The sequence below is a fragment of the Schistocerca nitens genome, chromosome 5 (genome assembly GCF_023898315.1).
Source record: "Schistocerca nitens isolate TAMUIC-IGC-003100 chromosome 5, iqSchNite1.1, whole genome shotgun sequence".
Taxonomy (NCBI): domain Eukaryota; kingdom Metazoa; phylum Arthropoda; class Insecta; order Orthoptera; family Acrididae; genus Schistocerca; species Schistocerca nitens.
The window spans coordinates 455367819-455380068 of NC_064618.1; the positions used below are offsets into that span (position 1 = coordinate 455367819).

A 12250-nucleotide genomic window follows, 5' to 3' on the forward strand; every position below is an offset into this window, starting at 1 on the left:
AACATCAGATTTTTGCTGATACCTTTTATTTTAATCATTCCCCCCCCCCCCTCTCTCTCTCTCTCTCTCTCTCTCTCTCTCTCTCTCTCTCTCTCTCTCTCTCTCTCTCTCTGCTCCCCCACTTCCCATTCTCTCCACCCTGCCCTTCTCTCACTCCATTAAAAATGAGTTTTTTTAATGCCACAAAGACACTGATTCAACAGCAGTGTATTTTTGAGGCTTTTGTTGTAAACACATTGTGAAAATCTAAAAGCTGTTTCCGTTTTGTGGTAACAAATATCACAACCAGTCTTTTTTAGGCCAGTTTCTTAAATGTTTTCAACAAAATATTGGGGAAAAAAACCTTGCAGATAAAGAAATTTCTGTTTGTTTGAAAGATCCTCTTTCGTAACAGTCTGTTTCTTTAGTGGTTGAAGTGGTTTTTTAAATCCAGACCGTGTATGTTCAGAATCTGAAATACATTTACAATCTGAGTAATAGAATTTTTAAAAACATAGAAAAGGTACAATACTTTCTTTTTATAAAATGTTTTGGTGCCTGAGAATGCTTCAGAAATAAAATTTGTTCTGAACAAGATCTTGTTCGGTCCCTAACATCAGATATTTGACACTTTTTCATTTATGCTTTTGTTCTTGTCCCAAAGACGTTGAAACAGAATTTTGTGCGTGACATGTAGAGGGTAAATCATCTTTAATTACCAGTTCTCTCTCCTTTCTTATGTAGTGGCTGTATCAATGTAGTTTTCCAGAGAGTGAGCATTTTCTTTGTTTGCCAAATGTTTTCCATTTCCACAGGAATTTCCTTTATGGATTTTGTACCATCTTATTTCGGTGGTGGTGGTGGTGGTGGTGGTGGTGGTGGTGGTGGTGGTGGTGGTGGTGGTGCACAATAATTTGGTTGTACTACTACTTGGGCATAACTCAAAATTTCTTCATTTGATGTTTGTAAATGTAGACTCGTTTTTAGTGGACATTTTTGTAGATATCTTTGTGGGCTTAACACAGTTTGTAAGTTTCTTTCAATATTTAGAAATTTCTGTCCTGCAGTATACTTTGTTGTTAATTGCCAGTTGTTAATTTTCCTTCTTGAAGCAGAAGTTTTGAGGCTGGTGCACATTTAGTTTAATTTTAACTGTCTTATGTAAGTTACTGGTATCTCTTTTCCCCACAGAGTTGACTGTCCTTTCATATATGTAATTATTTTGATATTTATTTTCTAGTTATCTGAAGTGGTAGGTGCATTTATGTCATGATTTTGAATGCCTCTTATTTGAATTTTACTTCCAATTCAGTCTTTACTCCATGAAGGTAGGTTCTCTTGGCTTTGTAAAGGAATTTTGTTTACAGCAGTTTCCATTGTTTTGGAATTGTGCCAATTTTGTGGTGTTCTTGTAGATTGCAGTTTCTAATAGTGATAGTTGGATGTTTGGTGCATTTACCAATGAATTTGAATGATTCTTTTATCATAATGATATGGAATGTATCAGTTTACAGGATACGTGAAAATGATTAATGTTAACATTACTGAACACTTTCTAGCTGTACTCTTGCAATAATACTTAAAATCTTCTTCTTCTCCTCCTCTTTTTTACAACTTTTAAGTAGAAACTCACCCATGTAAAACTAATATTTTTCCAGAAGAAATGATTTTTAGATTTAAAATTTGCTTTATTACCTGTCGGACAATTTTATTTTACTGGGCAAATAAGATTTTAATGACTGCATGTTGAACTCCTTTTTGAGCCACTGTCAGCTTTAATAATGGACAATAAATGTCATTTTTCACTCTAGCGTTGTAGGTATGAATCTCACTGTTCTTCTCATATTGTGATGTGTTATTTATGATGACTTTCATTAGTGATTATGTATGGTGATGGTGCAATGAAAACGGACAGCTCTTTGACGAGGTATCTACATGACATTCTTGGGTGAACCCTCATTGTCACTGCCATTTCTACAGGGCAGTTACCCCAGAAAATTACTCCACAATACATAGAGTGGAAACATGCAAAATGTCATGAGTTTTATTCATTTGTTTCCAAGATTTGCAATTACATGTAGAGCAAAAGTAGCTGAACTTAATTTTTTGAGAAGCTCAGTAATATTCTTCTTCCAGTTCAAGGTTTCATTAGCATGTACTCTGAAAAATTGGGAGCATTGTACTCTCATTACAGACTTGTTCTGCTACACGAATTGTTGGTATGACTGTTTATTGTATGGAAGTGAATATAGTATGTTTCCTTAAGTATCTGCATGGTGGTACACCTCTAACCATGCAGGGATCATATTATTTGTGCCTGAGCTGGAAACTTCTCATATATGACAAGTATTATGTACCCATTGTGGCTGGGGCACTGGTAATCCAGGCAGTGCTTTACTGGCCAGGTGGCAGTTTTTGTGGCTGGGTGGCACCCTTGGGGAGAGGCCTCGTTGAAGTGGGTGACACCAAGGTGGAAGATTCTCAAATGAAGTGGATCATACTTTCTTCTGCAGGTGACGGCATGCACCAGCAGTCCATTCTGAAAGAAAGGACCACTATAATATGAAGAGAGATGACACCACAATGTTTACTTCCCGGACTATGCCGTTAGAGTAGCTTAGGACTGAGAGACAAAGGGAGAAATATTCCCCACAATACTTACTTTGCTCTAGTACTTACAGAGATTGCTTTTTAACCACAAAGCCATTATTCTTTGTTGAAGTCCTTAAGGACAGGTTTGGGGAAGTAGCAGCGATTTTGAAAATGAAAATGGTTAAATTCTGATTAAAACGGCTTCCCCACTCAGTTGTGTGTGCTGCTTCCTATGACAAGCCAGTAACATTCCTGTAACAATCGTGCAAACCCCCCCCCCTCCCCCCACAGGACTATGTACATACAGTACAAGGTATCCACCATGACCACCACCTACAGACTAGTGACCAATTTCATCACAATCTGGGATGATGGGGTGTGCATTTCATCTGGCATGTCTAGTTGGATCCAGACAATAGGGTTGACACTGGTGCCTTCATCTTTGCTCTTGAAGGCAACTCTTTGCTTGAGAAGATAAAAGATGATGATGTACCGCTGCAATGTGAAACCATATGTTCCTCCTCCCATGTGGTGTTTCATATGCCTGAGATTTGGGCACATGCCTTTACATTGTAGCCCCAGCCGTGTCTGTACAGGTTGTGGACATCAGTTGCACATTAACACGCCTTTCATGCATCTGCCCCCTCTGCCTCTACCCTCCCATCTGCATAAACTGCAGAAGCACCAGTCACCCTGTTCACAGGACTGCACTGTATTCCAAAGAGAAAAGAAAATTCAAGAATAAGACTCTTGACTGATATATCTAAAAACAGAGATGATGTGACTTACCAAACGAAAGCGCTGGCACGTCGATAGACACACAAACAAACACAAACATACACACAAAATTCAAGCTTTCGCAACAAACTGTTGCCTCATCAGGAAAGAGGGAAGGAGAGGGAAAGACGAAAGGATGTGGGTTTTAAGGGAGAGGGTAAGGAGTCATTCCAATCCCGGGAGCGGAAAGACTTACCTTAGGGGGGGAAAAGGACGGGTATACACTCTCGCTCGCGCGCACACACACACACACACACACACACACACACACACACACACACACACACACACACATATCCATCCACACATATCCATCCACACATATACAGACACAAGCAGACATATTTAAATGTCTGCTTGTGTCTGTATATGTGTGGATGGATATGTGTGTGTGTGTGCGAATGTATACCCGTCCTTTTTTTCCCCCTAAGGTAAGTCTTTCCGCTCCCGGGATTGGAATGACTCCTTACCCTCTCCCTTAAAACCCACATCCTTTCGTCTTTCCCTCTCCTTCCCTCTTTCCTGATGAGGCAACAGTTTGTTGCGAAAGCTTGAATTTTGTGTGTATGTTTGTGTTTGTGTGTCTATCGACGTGCCAGAGCTTTCGTTTGGTAAGTCACATCATCTCTGTTTTTAGATATATTTTTCCCACGTGGAATGTTTCCCTCTATTAATTTAGACTCTTGACTGACTTGCATATCAGGAAGCCGACAACAAATAGGATGGTTTTCGTCCTTCACATACGTCTGTTTGCTGTGTCTAAGACATCAACCACTCTAGTGATGGTACCCTTGCTCTTTGTGCCTTTCGTATCAGGCTATTGGAGCCACTTGACCGCATCTGCTCCCCTCTTGTTTGGGGCACTCCTCCTACTGTTTCTCCCATGCCCACTTTGGGAGTGTCAGTCTCCACCCTCTGGAGATATTGATCCCCAGCCGGAGAAGCAACACCCTTCTACGGTGTCCATCACCAAGAAAGGGTTCCTCAGCACTCTTTCCTCCCAGGATTCTGCTTATTTATAACTGTGTACCAGCCAGTAACTGAAGGAGCACAGGTTACTGGTTGTAGATATTTTCATTCCTTCTTTGTTTCTGAAACTAGAGCAGACAAGTCCCCTCAGACATTGAAATCCTTGAAGGCTAAGGGGGACAAGGGCTGCCAAGATGGGGGAGGTTGTGATGGTCCCCATGCTGTCCAGAACTGCATGTTCCACATCTGCACCCGGGGCGGAGTTCCTTGTGGCACTGCATCATTCCCCCCCCCCCCCCCCTCCCTCCATATGATCTGATTCAGAATCAGGGTGTATTGGTGCTGTATCCTCACAACCAGTGGCAGAAGATGACCCTGGGGGTATGACCTGCCACCTTGGTCTCTTCATGTCCCCACAGGAAACTGATACCATGATACTCCAGTGGCATTGTAGCAGTTTTTTCTATTGCCTCACTGAACTACTATGTCTCTTATGTATTTCCCCTGCTCTCTGCCTTGTCCTCCAGGACACTTAGTTCCCAGCATTGTGGACCAACCCCACAGCTATTGGGGCTATTTTAGAAATTTTGCTGATTATGGCAATGTGTCGGGTGGAGTTTTCACGGTTGTTCTGGACTCTGTTTACAGTGAACGTGTGCCACTCAATGCAACTTTGGAGGCTGTGACTGTTTGTGTGAGGACATATGTAGATTTTACCGTCTGTAATTTGTATCTCTCTCCCAGTAGCAAAGTGTCTGACTGTACTGTTTGCACTGATGTCTCATCAGCTCCCCTCTCCCCCATTTCCTCATTTTGGGCAACTTCAGTGCACACAATCATATGTTACGTGGAACTATGGCCATTGGTAGCTGTAAAGCTATTGAAACTTTGCTCACAGAGTTCGATTTTCCTGATGAATGCTGGTGCCTACACATATTTCATGTGGCATATTAATCTTACTTGGTCATTGGAGAGTTCATGATGACCTGTGTGAACAAACAGGAAATGATCATTTGTCATTCACTCAGCATCACTCACCCAGCCATCTATCCAGATGGGCTATTGACAATGCTGACTGGGACCTCTTACTTCAGCAACATTCCTGGGACACGGTACACGTTGGGAGACCCATCCTTTGCATCCAGTTATCCAGTTGGTGTCTATGTAAACCCTCCCCCCCCCTCCCGTCAGCACAAGAAAAACTAGCAATGCAGACAAGTGAATATTGTCTCTGGAAAAAGAATGACAAGTGAGTAAATCAGTCAGGTTTAAAATAATAATAATAATAATAATAATAATAAAAGAAGAAGGAAAAAATGTGGGAAGGGTAGGAGGCAGGTTGAACTCTGAAACAAGGGCAGCCATGGACTCCATATAAAGGAGCAGGCAATGAGGCACCCCTCAAGTGGCCAAAAAGCCAATGTGACTTACCTCACACAGAGGAGTAGAAACTATGTTCACAGATTGAAAAATAAAACCATATCAACCACTGTCATTGTCCGCTAACCCCAAAGGCAGTGTGTCAGCTGATTTGAGGTTTCGTAACAAGGTGGCCAACTTAGGGCACCCCAGTAGGATGTGGACCTATGTCAGAATGGCACCATGCCGACAGTGGGTTGGATCCTCACATCATAGAACATGGTGATGGTTCAGCCAAGTGTAGCCAATATGAAGTTGACAGAATGGTAGTTTCTCTGCAAAAGAGCATGCAGGGAAGACTGCCACATGGTCGGAGTCCCCTTTATTGCTACAATTTATTAGGAGAAATGAGGGGACACCAACCCATGTTACAAGCCTTCAACAACTGACAGCATAGAGTTGACCAAAGGTCCAGTTATTGTACTCCCATCTCCAAAGTTGGCATCCTGGTAGCAGACTTGGCCAACTGGTCAGCGTGACCTGGGGTCCAGACAAAGGTGAACGACCATCCACATCAATGGAGATATGAAAGGAGATCATGAGTAGTCACCATCAGTGGATGTCGAGGGCAGTGCTAGTCAATAGCTTGCCGATTAAGAATGTCTCACTAGTGTAAGAACAGATGTAACTGAGGGTTCTAATGATGGTCACTAATTCTCTATGCTCGTTAAGCAAGGAGTATTGTTCACTGCACCTTGCATGTGTCTGGTAAAATCGGTTTGCCTGTTGACCATAGAGCCAATAGTGTGTACCATTTCCGAACCTGAAAATGAATAGAGGATGGCAAGGAAAAGGTGGCAAAAAACCTAGGCGGTCAACAGTCTATTGGTCCAAAGGATAGGTAGAGAGAGATCTGAGGATAGGGTACCTAGTATGGAAGCATACATTATTGCTACCTGACAAGAGGCGACAATGGGGGAAGTCAGAGTTCTGAGTGCAGACATTGCATGCGAACTGCGTTAATCACTCCAGTCCTGGGCCTCTGTTGTGAGAGGTGGATATCCCTACCAGGAGAAAAGGGCACGGTAGATTGAATATTGAGGGAAGCTGTGAATGTGCATCATATAGTTGAAAAGCAGTCAATGGTGCCTGATCTGTAGTAAGACACCAGCCTTCACTAGTAAGCTTTTCAGAGGGGGTTGTCTGCAATGCCCTGCCAATAGCCTATTGGATCCAGAATCTGCAATGCTGAAGGCAATGCCAAGTCATATGTAAAACTTCTATAAACAAGACATGAGAGGAGCAGAGCTTTGTAGAGTAGTCTGTGTCCCTGCTGGTGCTACTGAAGCAGCAAAGAGCAGCATGTTCATTTAAGCTGGAAAAGATGTGGAAGCCACATCAACAGGTTATCAAAAACCCAGTCCCAAAAAGCAGTAAGACAAACATACTGGGCTGCTGGTCATTGCGTTCTGATTGTGGATGGACAATATGATAGCAACAAATGCTTGATACATGTCTTAACAGCTGAAAACAGGAAGCCATAGACGAGAGCCCAGAATTGTGCCTTTTGTATGGCACCCTGCAGTTGGCATTCAGCAACATCCACGTTGGAAAAGCAATAGTGAATGCAAAAATTCCGTATACAGGGAGGATGATACTGTAGACCCCCAGATGCAGCTAGACCAGTCAGTCACTACAAAAGGGACACTCAATAGGGCCGTATCATGCCAAGTGGTCTAGAGGTTCCCACATGATCACCACAGATTTTGACGAAATTCTATATGAACAATCTCATGTTCATAATGAACATTGGTAAAATTTTGAGATAATTCAATACTTCCAGACACCTAGTCATTTGTTTGACCCCATAGTGCCTGTGAGTTTCCAGTAACTTTTAGACATATCATCTCCAGTAATATTTTCTTGAAAGAAACTAAACTACGTCATCTTGTACAACTTTTTGTTATTCCTGAAGTGAAATAATTCAAAAATGGATTTTCTGAGTAGTTTTCATATGGATAATTTGAAGTACATCAGCAAAAAAATATATACATGAAATATGTGAAGCTTAGCTTTTTATATATCCAGAAGTAGTTAAGGGATACACAAGAAACCTTCCATGTAATAACTTACTAGTACAAGGTCTTAAAATACAAAATTTTATTCTCCTACTGCTTTTCAATGGCTTACAAATTGATGGCAAAGTTGTCATTCCAGAATGAGATTTTCACTCTGCAGCGGAGTGTGCGCTGATATGAAACTTCCTGGCAGATTAAAACTGTGTGCCCGACCGAGACTCGAACTCGGGACCTTTGCCGCGGAAGGCAAAGGTCCCGAGTTCGAGTCTCGGTCGGGCACACAGTTTTAATCTGCCAGGAAGTTTCAAAGTTGTCATTTTTTTTTTCTAAAAAATGCCAAAATTGCAATATTTGGCCCACTTCTTTGAAAACTGATATCTTTTATGTTCTACAATTAGTTATTACTTTCTGATGACAGCAATATCAAAAGTTGTGATGGGCTAGGAAGTCCAAATAACATTTAAAAAATGTGACAACTTGTAACAATTGATTGTGACTTATTTCAGTCAGTTTTTCTGATATAACTACACAATCAAAACTGGTTACAAGCTTCGCAATTTAACTGTGCTTTATCAAGGCAGTGGAGATCATGGTGGTAAAATTGTTGCACGACAGCTGCGGCACATATCGTTTTACACCACTGTCATACTGTGTAAATTTTGATAAAGTTCACAGCAGTTGTCCCGATATTTTTTGGGAGTGGATTCATCTGCTGGAAAACTGTTATGATGTCTTTATTGTGTAAAGACATTGATGTGCAAGTTTAATTCTGCTTTAAACTGCAATATTCTATTTGTTAGTCTAATCTGCGGTTAATATGATACATTAGTGAACACATGAAAAGTTACATAAATGTGTTGGTATGGGCCATGGTGGTTTAACAACAGCCAATTTCTTTTAAAGTGTGGAAAACAGCACCCCCCCCCCCCATCACCATAGGGGCCCATGCCCGATAGCTGTGCAACAGGAGCCATGGGTGAATTTCTTCGCCATATGTTCCCAAACCCAATAAGGGTTTCTTTACACACGATCCCAAGCTGATGATACATTTCAGTAAGTGTCGGAGGCCAACGGATACTAAGGATTTTAGGATACTAAGCTGTTTACTTAAAGCTACTTGAATTTTTTACACGTTTCATTTATTTTTAGTATAATTTCATAAAGCCATAATATGTCAGATATGGAATTGTTTGTGAAGAAATTTTGGTAAGATAGAAACCAAAAATTTACACTTTTCAAATGTGATTACCTTAAAATTAATACACACACAAAAAGAGTAAACTATTCTTTTCATTGGATTCCTTATTCCATTTGTTTTTATGAAAAGAATTTTGTAGCGATGTCTAAAAAACTCCAGTTACTTTTTCTGATTCGTGCTGTTTTGCTAGTCATCAGGACTTTTGATATCTTCCACAGAGAGTACTAAGCAATTGTGGAACATAACATGTCAGATTCGATAGTGGCATTGAAACTTTGTCCAAACCTGGAGAGGGTGTGTGGTCCATACACTGACAATACCAACAAAACTTCACAAAATTATTAGCCAAAACCCAAAATTCAAGTGGCCACTGGAACACTCAATGAAGTTAAAACACTGAAATATAATAAGAAATGCCAGCTGAAAACTAAAGCATGAAATTTACTAAACAACTTCAATGCACAGAAAACTCTACAAAACACAGCGAGCGAATGTTTCCAAAAGTTTATTAAATCATTATTTCGCCACAAACAGCATGAAACACTGTTGAAAACAATTAAATTTAATAACTGTATAAAAGTGCACAAATAACTTTCAGTACTTAGCGTCGTAACCGCCACAGCTGCAACTACATGCTGCAAAATCTGAACATTCCAAGCCCCGATATACAGAGCTTTATTTCTTCTGGATTTATCCTTTCCATGCTGCTTCCCCACTCCCCACCCCCGAACCTGGAGATCTAATGAGGCACCTGTATTTGTCTCTGGAATGTTTAACAAAGGAAGATGGCATTTTGGTATAATTTTGACTATGCATTATTATTTTTATATTTTTTACCTTTGTACTGACCAACTGGGATCAGGTATCTAAAATTACTCATTTGTTGTTTGCTATTTTTTAGAGTACTCCATCTCCTTCTCACTGTTGAATTTTCTTTCATTCATTTTTTTTATTGGTGGTGGTGGTGAAAATAATAGTTCATCTGTAGCAGATTGTTCGTAATTATGCTACAGTAAGTTATTCATTTTTTGTTTTCAGACTATACAGTGGAAAACTCCTATATGGAAGAGAAGGAAGAGGCTTGTTTGGCATTGAGAGAGCTGGCTCTACACACAGGGTGAGTATTGATTTGTTTTCCATATCGTGAACAGAATCAGTGGTATGCACCTTCCAGCAGTGTAAGAAATTAACTACACATTATCAAAAACAAAAATAGCAGTTCTTGCTATGCATATATATTTCCTGCCTGTTTTTGAGAAATTTAAATGGAAAAAACCATAACAATTTGCACTTGACGTACTACTCTTGTGTTAGTAACATGCATAAACAAGATAGAATAAAAAATTTTGGAGCTTTAGAATACAGTTACAGGGTGGGCCAGACTCAATTAGGCAATAATACGATCTTTCACAGAGAAAAGGTGAAGGTGTTCAGAGTTACCGATTGAGTGCAGATAGCACCACCGAGGTCCTTCTGTCCTCAGATTCATATCCTTGAGGAAAAAACCGCGTTTCACAAAGTGCCTATCATCCAGAACACATTGGTCTATCGATTATTCATATGGTTTTAAAATGCATCACTGTTGGTTTTTGAACATTTTTTAACACATTCTAAGTTGATTTCCGAATGAATCATAAGTTGATTTTTGAATGCGTGCATAGTGTAAGTGATGTCTTTGCCAGGGGAATCCCCATCGCATCTAGAAATGAACTTTCCTGCAGACAAAAGGGGACAGGCTATACTAGCTGAGTGGAATAAAGCTGAACAGGTGAAACCCAATCACTGTTCATGTGGTTGACTGGGTTTGCGAATGATCAGCATTGTTGTTATTACTAGTGAAATCCATAGATTAAGACTACCAGAATGGAAATAAATTACTAACAGGAATAATAGGTAAGAAAGATAATGTTTTCTTCTCGTTTGATCCAAGAAAATGAAATGTTGTTAGAAAATTTTTGGCCAGGCCGCTACGGTAGTAAGAGTCAGTTATACAGTTCTGTTCTGGAAGAAGTGCGGAAATGCATTGTACGAATACATAATAATGTCTAACCAGAGAATAATAGTGGATAACTAAACTGGTGATTGAGGTAGGGTTAGTGAAGTTAACCCGAGAAGAAGTTTTGACGCTGGAAGGAATAGTTACAGAATTGGTCATAAGATTGTGTATTAGAACGAGGAAGGAGATGAAACGGGGGACATGATATAAATTATGGAAGAATATGAAGATTCCAAATTTATATAAAAATTTCAGGCTACTACTTCTAGGTCTCAAGCTTGAGAAGCTGGGAATGTATGAAGGAACTACGAAACTATTTCCTAACATAAAGCTTTTTGCTTGTAGGAGGCCTGATAGGCATTTCATATTGGTACTTCATGTATTATATTCTGTTGTGTTATTAAAATGACCATTTGTGCCAAAACAGTCCATTTATTTGGTGTGTGTGTGTGTGTGTGTGTGTGTGTGTGTGTGTGTGTGTGTGTGTGTGTGTGAAAAAACTGCTGCAATATTAGGCAGGCCTATTTCATTTTATCTAACACAGAGTGAGAAAATACACGTAATCAGATGGAGAAACCACACCACTCTTGGATACTATTTGTATTAACAGGTTTTTCAGTATTAGAGAACGGCATCTCATTTTTTCATGTAGCAAAAAATTTGACAAACTTTGATGAGGTAATAGATTCTTTCCCACAAAGGAAAGCATACAACATAAAGCTGCAGCAAGATTAGAGAGGAAAAAAATGTCAGGACTTGAGGATTGAAGAAATGTGTACTGTCGTGCTTGTCGCTTGTCATTACTGGTTCTGTGTATCCTATATGTAATTTTGTGTCACACAAAACAGCAAGTTATTAGCTAATAGGCAATAGAGAGTGCAAATTTTCTGAAGAGTTCTTGTTCCCCTTGTTAGAAATAATCCCATCCAATATTAAGAGCTGGATTTAAGAGGGGCAGGATGTCAAACCAGCCGACTGGAGCAGGAGAGGCACCACAGGACATCTTAATTTCCACTGTCCTGAATATAGTTCGATGACATCCATTAAAAAATATTACATGTTTGAATTCCACAGAATGGAACACAATGACGTATGATAGAACAATACTGTGTGAAGAGGTGTGGCACAGTAATTTGGCACACTTAAGACCAAATAACATTTCTTACATTTCCTCGAACACTCATGTTTTATTGTCACTGTCTTCAGAAAGATGTGCACTACAAAATGAACACATTTTTTAAAAAGTCAGATTTTAAATTTTTGGCGTCACACCTCCATAGAACCAGGGCTCATGCACAGAGC

General features: G+C 40.0%; 1 protein-coding gene across 1 annotated transcript in view; it reads left to right on the forward strand.

The window, feature by feature from the left end:
• LOC126259436 (importin-4-like) overlaps positions 1–12250 on the forward strand; it is a 151154-nt gene that overhangs the window by 98405 nt on the left and 40499 nt on the right. Inside the window, exon 12 of the mRNA XM_049956251.1 lies at positions 9991–10069. Coding sequence (XP_049812208.1) covers positions 9991–10069 — 79 coding nt within the window. The remainder of the gene's footprint in view (positions 1–9990; positions 10070–12250) is intronic.